The sequence below is a fragment of the Clytia hemisphaerica genome, unplaced genomic scaffold (assembly GCF_902728285.1).
Source record: "Clytia hemisphaerica strain Z4C2 unplaced genomic scaffold, Clytia hemisphaerica genome assembly, whole genome shotgun sequence".
NCBI classification, from domain to species: Eukaryota; Metazoa; Cnidaria; class Hydrozoa; order Leptothecata; family Clytiidae; genus Clytia; species Clytia hemisphaerica.
The window spans coordinates 2,735,587-2,750,899 of record NW_027103286.1 but is presented as its reverse complement, the minus strand read 5'-3'; the positions used below and the strand labels follow the sequence as shown (position 1 = coordinate 2,750,899).

General features: G+C 35.2%; 1 protein-coding gene across 1 annotated transcript in view; it reads left to right on the top strand.

The window, feature by feature from the left end:
- LOC136807162 (protein DEK-like) overlaps positions 1 to 14,952 on the top strand; it is a 22,073-nt gene extending 7,121 nt beyond the window's left edge. Inside the window, exons 2-13 of the mRNA XM_067063745.1 lie at positions 4,814 to 4,973; positions 5,247 to 5,368; positions 7,529 to 7,562; positions 8,007 to 8,083; positions 9,241 to 9,294; positions 11,802 to 11,906; positions 12,096 to 12,152; positions 12,893 to 12,928; positions 13,216 to 13,380; positions 13,673 to 13,954; positions 14,330 to 14,398; positions 14,528 to 14,952. Of these exons, the coding sequence (XP_066919846.1) occupies positions 4,814 to 4,973; positions 5,247 to 5,368; positions 7,529 to 7,562; positions 8,007 to 8,083; positions 9,241 to 9,294; positions 11,802 to 11,906; positions 12,096 to 12,152; positions 12,893 to 12,928; positions 13,216 to 13,380; positions 13,673 to 13,954; positions 14,330 to 14,398; positions 14,528 to 14,539 (1,173 nt within the window). The 3' untranslated portion in view covers positions 14,540 to 14,952. The remainder of the gene's footprint in view (positions 1 to 4,813; positions 4,974 to 5,246; positions 5,369 to 7,528; positions 7,563 to 8,006; positions 8,084 to 9,240; positions 9,295 to 11,801; positions 11,907 to 12,095; positions 12,153 to 12,892; positions 12,929 to 13,215; positions 13,381 to 13,672; positions 13,955 to 14,329; positions 14,399 to 14,527) is intronic.
- Positions 14,953 to 15,313: the final 361 nt, after the last annotated feature.

Sequence of the window (15,313 nt, the reverse complement as noted above, 5' to 3'; positions counted from 1 at the left end):
ATTGGACTTTTTCCTTATATTTCGTTGTTTTTCACACAAAAACATTATTGTAGCATGCCCACCATCAGCATGGTTTAATGTCAATAAACGATTTTTGAAGCCGGAACTTTCTAAAAATCGCCGGAACAGCCGATTTTCGCCGGAGGTATTCTTGAATTTCTTGAGCTTTACTTTATATTTTTTCATGAAATTTTGCACAACGCAATATGATAATACCTAAAATGTGACGGAGCCCGATTTTCGAAAAACAATGCCGGAAAAACCGGTTTTCTGACATTTTCTCCAATTTTTATTTTAATTTTTTCTATTTTTTGCGAAAGATGCGTATTCGCAATGCTCAACATGGCCGAGTTCGATTTTTTGAGAAAAAATTTTTTCCGGTTGAATTTCCGGAAATCGCCGTTTTTGCATATTTTCATTGGATTTTTCCTTATATTCTATGTTTTTCACACCAAAAACATATTGATAACATGCTCACCATCAAGCATGATTCAATTGTCAATAAAACTGATTTTTGCGACCAGAACTTTCTATCTATTTTTTCCCTACAACCCTTCCCTCTCCCCCTACCATCAATCAATGATGAATTTCTTGCGTTATGCATTTTCGCTAAACGCTATGTTTTCTGACTGATTTTTTTTCATTTTTCTCCTTGCATTGCTATCTAACTTTCATCATCAGGTAGGTCCATTCAGCATCTAGCTTGTTCTTGTTGGACCTACCCCGGTGGGGTGGAGGTCCTATAAATTAACCTGTGTTCGTTCTTCCGTCCGTTCGTCTGTTACCAACTTTTCTCAGGATTGAATCATAGGAGTGAGTCATTTGATTTTTGGTACAAAGGTGCAAAATGGTGGTGGCTAAAATGTGACGGAGCCCGATTTCCGAAAAAAAAAATTTTGGGCAAATTTCAGCCAAAAAACGGCTAAATAAACCAGCCGAGGCTGGAAGGTCAGCCAATAGAGCTTAGCTAGATAGCTTTAATAAGTGGGTTAACAGATGTAAGAGATGCACTGAAACAGAGTAGACTAAATATGTTGAATAATGTACAAAATGTGAAACATTTGATAACTTGATTTAAAATTATGTAAAACAAGCCTGAGAGCTCCTCCTCCAACCCCCCCCCCCCCCACGAGAAGCTCAAAGTTATACTTCTCTTTAGCATTGTCCATATAGTACGTACGCAAAGATTTTCCAAATATTTGACACCCCTCCCCCCCTTGTACGCAGAGAACAATAGAAATGACTTTGTTTAAACAATAGATGTACGCTTTTGCTGAACCCCCTCTCCCCCCTTCACTGTGTACGTATATACTATATGGATGGCCCCTCCAGTCTGGGTAAATAAATTTTGTAGTTTAGTAACCGTCAAGTTACACAGCATGCACACAACCATCTTGAAGACTTTGCTGGTCGCAAATGATAATCGAAAGCAAAACTTAAAATTCATAACTATGCGGGGAAGCTCATTTTTCCCCCGTTTGTGCTTTAAAAAACTTGCTTTTGATTGGTCTATGAATTTGGGCGATTGATTTACCGCCTTGGCGGAATAAACACACAACCATAATAAATAAATTCAACAGGGTAGCGGTGTAGGAATTAATTTCAACTGGGAGTCCCTCTCTTCTGTGCCAAGCACTGGCAGTGTTTTTTAAACTTTTAAAACAATGTTAAATGAAGACCAGATTGATCTGTTTGTTATGGCTGTGCAAATTGTGGCGAAAGTGTGCATGTTGTGTAACTTGACGGCAGCCCGCTTTCGGCAAGTCTGATAAAGATATCTATAAACTGTTATCGCCATTCATTCCATTCCTCATTCAGTCAAAATGTGTGCCAAGGTTAAAAAGGTTAGAAAAACACAATCTGCGTCCGTCCGGACTGCGTGAAAAATAGTTTGATCAATTTCAACAAGAACTGTATATATTAATATTAATAATAATTATAAATGATCAAATTCCAAAGACCATTTGTCATAATTTGCAAGTCAAATAATAGGAGATGTGATGTCATCATTTGGTTCCCGTCATCTGATTTACGGTCAGCAGGTAGAGCTGGAGAGTCGGAAAGCTTTTCCGCTGCTTTGCTGGATTTCCACTGTCGACCTCTGCACGCTCTGTGTTTAAAAGTTTTCAAATCGAAGTAGAGAGAGCCGCATTGCTAATGGAGAGTAAACCGAAAACACCAGTTTATCCACGGTTTTTCTCAATTTTAGAATTCGGATCAGTCCACACGAATTCCCTTTCAACAAGACGTATAGCTGCTTCTTAACAGAAAAATATTTTCGACTGACCGGCCGAACGACTCCCACTTTTTAAAGTAGAAATGACGGGAACCAAACATTTTTTTGCGATTCGACTTTATCACAAACACGTCCAAGTCCAAAAAAGCACGATTGCATCCAGTCTTTAGATCAAATTTATACAGTAGCTGTACTTTTGTAAACTTTATCAAATCCCAATAACATTATAACACCATCAATCCCCCTAGAGGCAAACAAGAAAAATATGTTTTTATTGCAAAAACTATTAAAAAGCAGCAATAAAAAGTAATATATCAGAAAATTCAACATAAACAAAAACTTGAGCAAACGGCTTTAAACCTTCAAAGGATGTAGAAAAAGAATCCCCTTGATGAAAATCATGTGTTTGATTTGCCGAGTTAAAAAAATAAATGACAGAAATTGAAGCTTGCAACAGATTTACACTGGAAATACTTTGGTACTACACTGACTTATCACATCTGGCTATCGCTTGAGCTGCCATCTTGAAACTACATTATGATCTGTAAAAACAACGCACGCTAAAAGTACCCAAAAAGTTAACCCGATCGGAAGAAAGTTTAGAAATAAAAGTGAGATCGGAAAATCGGATTTTTTTTTTGTCGTCTTATGATGGAAGAACCGAATTTTACCTATTTGAATGCTCAGCTTAGGCTGACCAAAAACGGGATCATTGATTTTTTCTGACTTTTTGCATGAAAGTAGAGTACCATCATAGGTAAAAGATGGCTCAAGCAGATCTTTGCAAAAAAATTTTGTTTGCTCAAAAAACGCATGTTTATATATAAGAACCACTATTAATAAGCATACATCAATGTTCTTAGTCAAATTACTCAATTTTTTTATGAGATAGATGTTTTTTGCCCATGAGGGCTTACTTTTGAAGAATATGTGTGTTTAGACATGAAATTTTGGTTGCTTGGCGTGTTCTTATAGAAAAACTGCCCAAATTCGATTTTTTTTTATAAGCACATTATCAATTACTTAGGTATTAGTTTTTCTTGAGATTGGCTCTTTCATTCTTTATGATTTTTTGCACAAAGATGCATAACTATAAACCCTTGAATGTGACGGAGCCCGATTTTCGAGAAAAAAAATGTTTTTGGGCAAATTTGGGCCAAAAAACGGCTAAAAAACGGGTTTTTTGGACTTTGTGAAAAATTGGATCACTAATTTTTTCAGACTTTTTGCATGAAAGTAGAGTACCATCGTAGGTAAAAGATGGATCAAGCAGATCTTTGCAAAAAAATTTTGTTGGCTCAAAAAACGCATGTTTATCTATAAGAATCACTATTAATAAGCGTACATCAATCTTCTTAGTCAAATTACTCAATTTTTTTATGAGATAGATGTTTTTTGCCCATGAGGGCTTACTTTTAAGAATATGTGTGTTTAGACATGAAATTTTGGTTGCTTGGCCCTTTCTGATAGAAAAACTGGCCAAATTCGATATTTTTTATAAGCACATTATCAATTACTTAGGTATTAGCTTTTCTTGAGATTGGCTCTTTCATTCTTTATGATTTTTTGCACAAAGATGCATAACTATAAACCCTCGAATGTGACAAAGCCCGATTTTCGAAAAAAAATATTTTTGGCCAAATTTGGGCCAAAAAACGGCTAAAAACGGGTTTTTTGGACTTTGTGAAATATTGGATCATTGTTTTTTTCTGATTTTTTTGCATGATGATGGCTCAAGCAGATATTTGTTAAAAACTAATTTTTCAGCTCAAAAAACACATGTTTATCTATAGGAATCACTATTAATAAGCATACATCAATGTTCTTAGTCAAATTACTAAAAAATTTTTATGAAATAGATGTTTTTTTGCTCACGAAGTCTTGAATATGAAAGAATATTTCAAGAGCATGAAATTTTGATTTCTAAACGTTTTTTTATAAGAAACAAATGACTAATTTTAATAGATCGTCACTATTTGTGTTATGAATGATTGTTTAATGGTCACGCTCGCGTAGATATCAATTATATATGTGTTAAATGCATGACAAGGTAGGTCCATAAAAGTATCACTTGTTTCTTTTCAATCCTACATTAATACTTTGAAATCTTATAAATGCAAAGTTTTAAGAATTTTTAAAAAATTATGCTGACCCTGGTAAACTAACTCATAAAACTAGGGTAAAACTCAAGTAATTGACGAAACCTAAGGAGCAATTTACTCAAGTTTTTCTGGGTGGAAGAATTCTGAAAAGAGAAACCGTCTTACCCTGGTAACTTGGGTCACTTACTCTGTGGTTCCTGTCCTTCCCCTTTCCTTTTGGTTGTCCTCCACTTCTTGGTTGAGCAATCGATCCATATTCTGGCTGCCATCATATAGTAAGCTCATGAATGCAGGGTACTTTTCATGCACTTTTCCTTACCACCGTTTTGGTCTGAAAAATTAAGTTTCACTGCAAAAGTCCTGAATAAATGTTTTCATTCATCTTGATGTCTGATAGGATTTAAAAAACCTATTTTTAGGCAGTTTTGTTTTTGTTTTTGTTTTTTGATAAAGAATCTTATGGTTGCATTTTCAGACAACTCCAGAAGAAAAAACTGAGCCAATGGAACAGCTTGATGAAAAAGAACCTATTAAAGAAAATGGTTCAGCAAAAGAAGAAAAAGATGAAAAAGAACAAACAGTTGAAGAGGGAGGAGATTCTGAGGATGATGGAGAAAGTTCTGAAGAAGAACTTGGTACATCATCTCATGCCTTTATTTATCTTTTTAATAACAGAAGTATTTTATTGTAGTAATTGCTGCTGCACATTGGCCAAAATTACCAAAATTTATATACTAAAGCAGACTAAAAATTAATTTTAATCAATCTTTGCTTTTAAAAGTTTTAAAATAAATAAAAGTCATTAAATGAGTATTATGTGGCTTTTAAGAAATCTAAACTTTTTAAAATGTATTGGTTTCTGACAGTCAAAGAATAACACTAATGTCCTGTTATCTTGTCTTTTTTAGGCTTGTTGGAACGTCCAGTAGAGATCCTTGACCGTAAGAGAGACAGAAAAAGTACTGAAAGACTGGCACTCGAAAAATTTTCCAAACCTAAAACACCACGAGATGAATTGGATTTTGAAACTGTAAATATTTTCATTTGTTTGAGTGTGCAGATGAATTTCATTATTTTATCTTCAAAGCTGGTTTATGTACTTTAGGCGTACAAACTTTCGCGAACAGAAACTTTTGCGATTTTAGCGAATTTTTGCCCCTTTCGCGAAAGTAAATGTATTTAAAAATTCTAGGAAGGGCCATTCGCGAAAGTTTATGCTCGCGAAAAATCCTTGACAAAATAGAAAATCTGTTAAACTTCAAACTTTGAATAAAATTTAACTTTATGGCACTTTTTAGCCTGCTAAAAGACTAATAAGTCAAAGGACAAATATTTGAAAGCCAATCCAAGAAGTATTTGTCCCTCTAAGCTATTTTTTCATGTGAAAATTCTCAATTTTACGTCTTGATTCGCAAAAGTTTGTGCTCGCAAAAAATATTTTCCCCTTGAATTCGCGAAAGTAAATTTTTCGTCCTCGCGAAAGTTTCTGTTCGCGAAAGTTTGTACGCCTAAAGTATTCTGTGGGGTTTGATTTCAAATTTTCAAAAATCTGAATACAGTAGTTTCTCAGTTATTCCATAATCATTATTAAAAACCTCGGTCTGGAAGGCTTCTTTTTTTTTCTATTGTTAACCGTTAGAGCTTGCGTACCTTAAATTGATTTGTTTTGCATAGTTTTTGATCATGTGATTATAAAGTTCACCAATCCCAAGATTAAAAGATGGTAGATTGGTCAAAAAGTATGCAAAGCACAACTTGCCTTTTATTTACAACAAAGGAAAAGTTGACAATAAAACAATACATTACCAGACCAGGGTTTTTTATAATGGCTATGGTTATTCAAAGCTCCAAGCAAATAACCAGAAGTTTGAATAACTGAAAATTTTGTTTTCCTGCCAGATTTTCAAATTAACCTTAAGAATGGGTTGGACTTTTCTGAAGTATTGTGGTACTCTGGGCTGAAGGAGAATATTTAACTTTTGAAGGAACTGCTTGACGAGTGTAAATAACCATGAATATTGAAGCCTGATTTTTTAAAGAAAAGAAAGTGTTTTAATCGTGGAAAATAATAACTTCAAATAACTGAAAGTTCAAATAAATTAAGTTTGAATAACCGATAGTGTTTTTGCCTGAATTGGATAAGCAGAACCAAGGGGAACGCTATCTCACTTTGAATAACCAAATTTTTCAACTAAGTTCAGGTTCGAATAAACGTAGATCCTCACCACAATGTAAATTATTCAACTAAGGAGCGCATACAGCTTTTGGAAATTAGTCCGGCGGCGAAAAGGGCTTTTTTGCATCAACCCTTACAAGTAGTAAATATGGGTTTTTGTTTTATTTTCTCATTATATGGTCCCTTGGGACCCCAAAACCGGTTTTTGCCAAGCTGGCAAAGGTGGGGAAAATTTTTTATGGGGGCTTGAAGGGGGTAGGGTCATTTTAGCCTGGGGGTCCTTAGAAAGTCGATTTTCGAAGTTCTCATTTAGCTAAAACTGATTATACCATCAGATAGAGCTTGAAGAGTAGATCTTCAAAATGGGGTCATTTGTCTCATTTTGCGGACTTAGTCCCCCGGAATTGGCTGATACGTCTTCAAAAATGCAATATTTTATGCTGACGTCAGCATTTTTGAGAGAATTTCCAGCGAAAGATATCACTTTTAACAGATGCGTCTCGAAGAGTTTGAGTTTGAAATTTTGCTGACTCAGCGTTTTTCAACGTTTTTTGCCCTTTTCTGCTGAGTCAGCAAAATTTCAAACTCAAATACACAAAATATTGCATTTTTTAAGACGTATCAGCCAATTCCGGGGGACTAAGTCTGCCAAATGAGACAAATGACCCCATTTTGGAGATCTACTCTTCAAGCTCTATCTGATGGCACAATCAGTTTTAGCTAAATAAGAACTTCAAAAATCGACTTTCTAAGGACCCCCAGGCTAAAATGACCCTACCCCCTTCAAGCCCCCATAAAAAATTTTCCCCGGCTTTGCCAGCTTGGCAAAAACTGGTTTTGAGGTCCCAAGGGACCATATGATGGGAAAATAAAATAAAAACCCATATTTACTAATTGTAAGGGTGATTCTGGATCGCCGCCGGACTAAATGAAAGTCTCTTTGAAACAGATTTTTCCTAATGATTGCTCCCTCAAATAGAATGATTTTATCTTATTTTTTTCAATACTTTGTAGGGAAGAGGCAAAAAACTTGGAGATATACCTTATGGTGAGTGTTTTCAGCATAAAAAGAAGTCTTTTCAGCCTTACCTTCTTGAGAACATCCTTATATCCCATTCCTTTCTCCATCCTAAGATCAGCTCCATAAACGACTGTCAGTTTCTGATAGATAGCTGTATTGGGCTTTTCCAGAAATAGTCCTGCCCACCCCTGTTGAAGATATCGGATATTCCGGGGGTTAAAGATTTTTGTTCAAAAGTGGATATCCAGGGGGTTAAATATCTACAAGGGAGCGGATGTCCAGGGCTTAAAGTGTCTATTCAAGTAAAAAATGCGATATCCAGGGGTAAGCATCTTTATAAGAGTGGATATCCAGGGGGTTGAATATATTTTTAAGAGTGAACATCTTTAAGTAGGATATCCAGGGGGTTCGATACTTCGAAAAATCAATATCCTCAACAGTGGGGCTAAAATTTTTTGATTTCTCCCTTAGTAAAGCACATGCTTGACAAAACGCCTGCTGATGACTTGAAGTTCATGCATCGTTTATTATTCTTCAAACAACAAAAGGTATCAACGAATCATTACTATTGTTTCAATCCTTTCTTCTGCCTTCCCTTATGGTCGAACACAAAGAAAATATATATGATTTTTTTTTTACTTACTAATAAAATTAAATGCTTAAACCATGGAATGAAAGACTGTTTACTTTAGGTTTTAGTGGAGGAAAATGTTAAAGCTAAGGCTACACTGACAGTCTGTGCCACTAACCTGGTCGGGAAGATTCTTCCGAAATGGGAAGAACTTTCCAGAACGGGAAGAACTTAGGTGAATTTTTTCTTCCTGATTGGGAAGATTCTTCCTCTTTGGGAAGATTCTTCCTCTTTGGGAAGATCCTCTTTGGGAAGATGAAAAATGACTGAATCTTCGGCGAAAGTTTACGATGACTGGCGAAAGCTGAAACATTTTGGAGCTGATAAAGTATCAAATTTTAAGATTTTTCACCGAAAGAAAAATGAACTTTACCGTGGAAATTTGGTTTAATTTTGAAAAAACTGCGTTAACTTCCCAAACAGGAAGTTTCAACCCGATCGAAAAGTCCTAGGTAAGTAAAAAAGTGAGAAGATCTTCCTGTTCGGGAGTCAAGTTAATTTCCCATTCGGGAAGGCTCTTCCCATTTCGGAAGAATCTTCCCATTTCGGAAGAATCTTCCCGATCAAGCTAGTGGCACAGACTGACTGAGCAATTTTTTCAGGCGCGTGCAATGCAATGATTGTTGCCAATTGCGTTGCACGTACCTGAAAAGAGTTTAAGTCTAGCAACCAAAAATAAGTTGTGCAATTATTTTCAAAATTTAAAATTTCCTTCTCACAGCTTATTTCATCCAGCCAAAAAATAATATTTTATTAAAATTCCATTCCATACATCAAGGTGCTCTTCGAGTGTACAAGTAAACATGAAGAAAATGTCTCCTCTTTTTTGCAGAAAAAATTGCAGAAGGCTGCAACATATAGATCTGATCTATTTTGTTGCAGCCTCCTGCAATTTTTTTTGCAATGTTTTTTGCGTTTTTATTGCGTTGCAGAAAAGATTGCAGAGAATTTGACCTGGCTACACTCATTTTTTTTTTTTCGAGTGCTTGCAACACAATCTAGATTGCGTTGCAAGCGCCTGAAAAAATTGCTCAGTGTAGACTTAGCTTAAAACTTTACATTTGTTTTTTAAAGGTTACAATGGTTAAAAAATCTATAAGGACGTTTTGTGGCTATCCATTTGATAAGGTATGTATAAATAATTATAAACGGTTAACTCTTACTCTGAAAAAAAACGTCACACCCCTTATTAAGGGAAGACATTTTCGCAGATAGAAATTTTTGCAGAATTTAAGAGCCATTTTTTTGAGAGTCTTCAGGGTGTGATACCTCATCCTCTTGGATTTTGATGAAACTTTGACCAAATGATCCATCACACAAGAAAATAAGACCCTGAAAATTTCACCTTGATATCTCACGTAGTTTTGAAGATACAGCGTCTCAAAGATAGGCTACTAAGTGAAAATTGACCGCTAAAAATCATGAACTCTGGTGGGGAGCAGATTTTGAAAGCCAATGAATTTTTATTCAAGTACATTAGAAAGCTGATTTACAGTGGATTTCAAGAACTTTTTGTAGGGAATCAGAAAAAATCAAATTGAGTCTCCAAAATTTCCCCTGAAAATCTCTAGCACCTCCTGTAGAGGGCTTCAAACTTTGTGTAATCTGGGTTTGGAAGCACTTTTAGCTGTCTGTTGATGGTCCTTGAGACTTTATTGAAGCAAACTTTTGACCTGGAGTGGTTTACTGGTGGGTTTTGGCCACAAAAATAACATTTTCAGGATTTCTATTTTTGCGTAACCGTCAAAAATGGCCGAAAGAATTGCTATTTTGGCAGATCTGGAGGAAAATTCAAGATGGCGTATCTTTTTGAACCCACAACAAATTTTTTTGAAACTTTCAGTAATGCTTCCTTATAGGTCTAGTTTATAACCTCAAAAAATCTCAGTGGGGGTTTGAAGTCTCTTAAAGATATGATCGATTGAAAATTTGCTTTACTTCGTTGTTTTTTCCCTCTTAAAATGCTAAATCAGACCCACTTAAGGCCTCTTAAGGTAAATTTTTGTCAAAATATTGGTTGATCTTCACTAGCCAACTAATCATTGGCATTAAGGGAACAACTGTAAAAAAATTCAGGTCATTTCCATCAACAGATGACATTTTATGACTGTTTCTTTATTTTTAAGTATAGAATATGTAAAAAAATGAGACTGACATCTGGCCTTTCCTACCATTCCAGGGCCTATATTTTCAGGAAAAGCCTCAACCTTTCACAGTTTGGTGAATATTATTCTTAAATATAAGCAGGTTACTTCAACTAAATGGGATTAACAGTACTTAATTCCTATTCAAAAACTTTTTAGACTCATTCAGAAATCCTACTTTGATAATAATTTGCGCTTTACCGCAAAATTTCTAAGTCCAAGTGTCGTGATTAACTTTAGACGGTCCAATATTTCTTGTCCAGAAGATTTAAACATCATTGTTTGCAGTATCTCATAAAATATCACCCTAGTAATGTTGCTTAGTTATTTAAGAATCAACAAGTAAGGCTGTTAGTGTACACAAATATAGAAATATTGGACAGTCTAAAAGTTAATCACGACACTTGGACTTGGAATTTTGTGGTAAAGCGCAAATTATTGTCAAAGTAGGATTTCTGAATGAGTCTAAAAAGTTTTTGAATAGGAATTAAGTACTGTTAAACCCATTTAGTTGAAGTAACCTGCCTATATTTAAGAATAATATTCACCAAACTGTGAAAGGTTGAGGCTTTTCCTGAAAATATAGGCCCTGGAATGGCCATCTTGAATTTTGCTCCAGATCTGCCAAAATAGCAATTTTTTCGGCCATTTTTGACGGTTACGCAAAAATAGAAATCCTGAAAATGTTATTTTTGTGGCCATAACCCACCAGTAAACCACTCCAGGTCAAAAGTTTGCTTCAAAAAGTCTCAAGGACCATCAGCAGACAGCTAAAAGTGCTTCCAAACCCAGATTACACAAAGTTTGAAGCCCTCTACAGGAGACGCTAAAGATTTTCGGGGAAAATTTTGGAGACTCAATTTGATTTTTTCTGATTCCCTACAAAAAGTTCTTGAAATCCACTGTAAATCAGCTTTCTAATGTACTTGAATAAAAATTCATTGGCTTTCAAAATCTGCTCCCAACCAGAGTTCATGATTTTTAGGGGTCAATTTTTGCTTAGTAGCCTATCTTTGAGACGCTATATCTGCAAAACTACTTGAGATATCAAAGTGAAATTTTCAGAGTCTTATTTTCTTGTGTGATAGATCATTTGGTCAAAATTTCATCAAAATATAAGAGGGTGAGGTATCACATTTTCTTTATTCTGAAGATTTTTAAAAAAATGGCTCTTAATTTCACGGCTAAGATGAATTTTTGTTTAAAATATGGCTCATTCTGCCCCCAAAACACCAATTCTATAGGTCATTTTTTTAATCATGAGAATATTCTTCTTGTTTCGAAATTTCGGGGATTTATCAAAAATTTAATTGCGAAAATAAATTCAGCGAAACTTTGTTCCGGGAAAATTTCTTCCCTTAAGGTAGTCAAGTTTACACTCTTATTATATTGCTGGGAGAAAGGTTTAAATGTCTCTTAATAATATGACTTCCAGATTATACTATGACTTACTCGTTTACTCACGTATATCATATTACTCTTACTTTCTAGGAATCGAAGTTTTACGAAAGAGCAGATGACCAGATGAATAAACTTGTCATGCCAGCCCTGAGACTGATATTGGGTATCCTCGGTCTCGAGAAAGTTGGTGACAAGGTGACACTACTTTATAAAAAATGAATCAGAATAAAATTGTTAAACTATTCACTGAAAATACTTATGCACTCACGAGTACCATTTTGCTGCATCGCAATATTTAGAATATGATTGCTAATAGTCATGACCCTTAATATTATTTTTTTTAATCATTTTATGTTCCACACTTTGTTCTTCAAACTTGTCTAGATTGCTGTCAAAGAACGTCTATTAGAATTTCTGATGGAACCAAAAGATCTAGAAAAGGTATTGATTTGGAAATAGTGTGCAATATTCTATATTGATTTTGGTTAATGCGTAGGCGTAGTGGTATAGTGGTTATGATCCTTGACTCCGGCCTGAGAGGCCCGAGTTCGATACTCACCGTTTCTCTACGATTCACTTGGCAAGTGAATATACCTTAAGCTTCACCCGGGTCAACCCATGCCATGTGAGGGGAACTGTGTACCATTACTCTGATACGAGACTGTGGGTAGATTAGACAGACATTGTGACGTGCCGTGGCACTCATAAGGTTTGGCCTCGCGTGAGTATCGCTCACCCAGTGTCGTTCGAGTGTCATGGTATACGTTCGCGTCTGTCAACTCGCGTCTGTCAAGTCGCAGTGTCTGTCAGCGCCGTGATTCCTACTCCTTCGTGGGTAGGACCCATCCCGAATGCATTCGGAGGGCTCTATCTTTGATTAATGAATTTTATCAAACAAACAAGGAGTTTGTTCATTACATATGATTAGGCGCATTTTGTTTTAAAAATTAATGATATTTAGTACTTTAAGAATTGGAATAACATGTTTTCTTATTAACGTATTTTGATACTTCTTGGCCCTAATTTTTATGGTAACTGATTTTAAGTGCATATTGTGCATATTGTGGAAATTAGTATCTCTATGAAAGCATGAAAGTGGTGTGTTTTGACAAAAAAAATGGTTTCGACTCCGAGAATTGCTTTCTCCGAGTTAATGAGTATATTTTCTCTTCCTTTTGTAGACAATACCCGGTAAAAAGCCAAAAGCTGCAAAAAAGGTAAGCCTTTTCGAAAATAAATTCTCTGAAATCATTTACAAGCAATGGACTTTATAAGAATTAAGAAAGATTGATTGATGGTTGTAGAGTCTCCGTGAATATTTATCGTACTCTGCTTATTTATTGCTGTCCCAATTTGCTCAACATCTTGTTCATCTGTTAAATATCTTAAGCATCTTTATAGAATTTAGGCAAACTATCAAAGTATTGGTGCCTGCTGAAAATAATAAGGTAACTGTCGAGGAAGCTGTTAAACAGATGGAGTTAAGATTATTGATTCCTTCTAGACTCCAAAGAAGAAAAAGAAGAAGTCGCCATCCAAGAAGTCATCTTCAAAAAAAGAAGGCAACTCGACTGAAGATGTAAGTGAAGCGAGTGAATCGGAAAATGATGAAGAGGAAAAAGGTGAACATGATGAAAAGAAAGAAGTCGCATCCGCTGAAAAGAAAAAGGTGTGTTTTGATCACGTTTATTTTGTACATCTTATGGAGAATTAGTTTTTCTCATTGTATCTCGTGTTATTAAGTTCATGCCAGTCGTGGATGCCGACCCTTAAGATCTTTTACCAGATGAATAGAACCTTGAGGGTGGATTGTGTTGCTTGTTCAGTAAAAAAAAGTTTTAGGGAGGAGATCGAAATGTCCAGGGGTCATGGGGTGGATCCATTCGATTAATTTATTTTTTCCGGAAAGCAATATTCATTGATAATATTGTTTAAAACATGATTTCGCAATATTATTATAGAAGTCACCAAAGAAGAAACCAGCTGAGAAGAAAGAAAAACCAAAGAAAACGGAGAAAAAGAAACCAAAACAACCCACCATCAAATTACCGACGCCCAAAAAGAAGAAGGCGGCCGCCTCACCCGCCAAGAAACGGAAGGCGGATGATGATTCAGACGATGACAAACCGCTCGTCAAGAAAGTCAAAGAGGAGCCTAGTGATGCTGACTTGAAGAAAGTTGTATCGAGTATTTTGAAAGACGCTGATCTTGAACAGATTACAATGAAAACAGTTGTCAAGCAGGTTATTGGAATAATGTTTTTGAAATTACTTTTTTGACCAAAAAGCTGAAATTCAATTATTGATGTATTTTTGTTTCGTTCTTTCATGATAATTCATGTTAACAATGTAACCAGTTATTTGTAAGATAACCGTCTTGGTGTATAGTATAAACCGTCTAGTATAAAACAGTATAAAATAAGGGGTTAATAGCACGAATTCACGTCTGCTAATTAGATAAGTTTTCTATGAGTCAATATGACATTTAGGTTAACCTTATAGATTGGTTCTTTTTAACATGTAACTTTTCTGTGATATTTGGTTTAGAGATTTTTACGATGTAACAGAATACTAGAATACTCTTTGCACTTTTTGTATGATATGATTTTTATGTTTCAGGTCTACGATAAATATCCTAACGTCGATTTAACGCCGCGCAAAGACTTCATCAAAAATACTGTGAAAGAGGTTAGATAATATCTATACTTACTTACTGAAATAGATTTTCGTTGTTGGATACATATAGAGATCTGCAATATACCTGTGATGTTGTAGAATAAAGCAAACTAAATATGATTTTCTCATTTTCATTTTCAGATTATTTCTTGAAAGTTTTGGTCGATCGTATGGGAGAAATTATCATTCAAAAAAGAATTCGGATATATAGGTAAAAGATGGGCCGAATTACACCAGCAAATTGTGTATAAATGAACTTAGAATTGATTCATAGTCACGATAATCATGCTCAAGTGTTGGCATAATGTAAATATACCTGGCTTGGTGACGTCATAATGATGTAATCGCAACACTTGTACGAACTCTATAATTTTAACTGCCTCTAGTAGTAATGATATATGATATTTTGTATCTTTTTAATGTATTTTTTCCTCGTTATGGAAAATCTGGTAAAGGCACAGTAAAGATTTCATTGTAATATTAATTCGTTTAATTTTTATCTGTTTGACATACATTTTGTGTAAGTCTTTGTAAGGTATATTTTTAATAAATTTATTTACACACAATTTTAATCAGAAATCTTTTGATTTATCAACCTACTGGGTGACCCATGAAAAGTGCAAGGTTTTGAATTCATAACTTAGATTTTAACAAAATTATTTTCTTAATGTTAATGGGAAATAAGTCAAACTCAACTTTTAAGGTTGGGTTCAATATATTAATGCTATATAGTACAGTGCTCAATGTTCATTCTCCGTCTCAGCGAATTCGCGAATGGCCCTTCCTAGAATTTTTAAAGATTTTACTTTCGCGAAAGGGGCCAAATTCGCGAAAATCACGAAGTTAGTTACTAGCGGCCATTTGGCCTTTCAGCTTCTTACAGGCCAGAGGCGGGGGAGGGGGGGTTCAAGCCATGCTGCGCTTTTT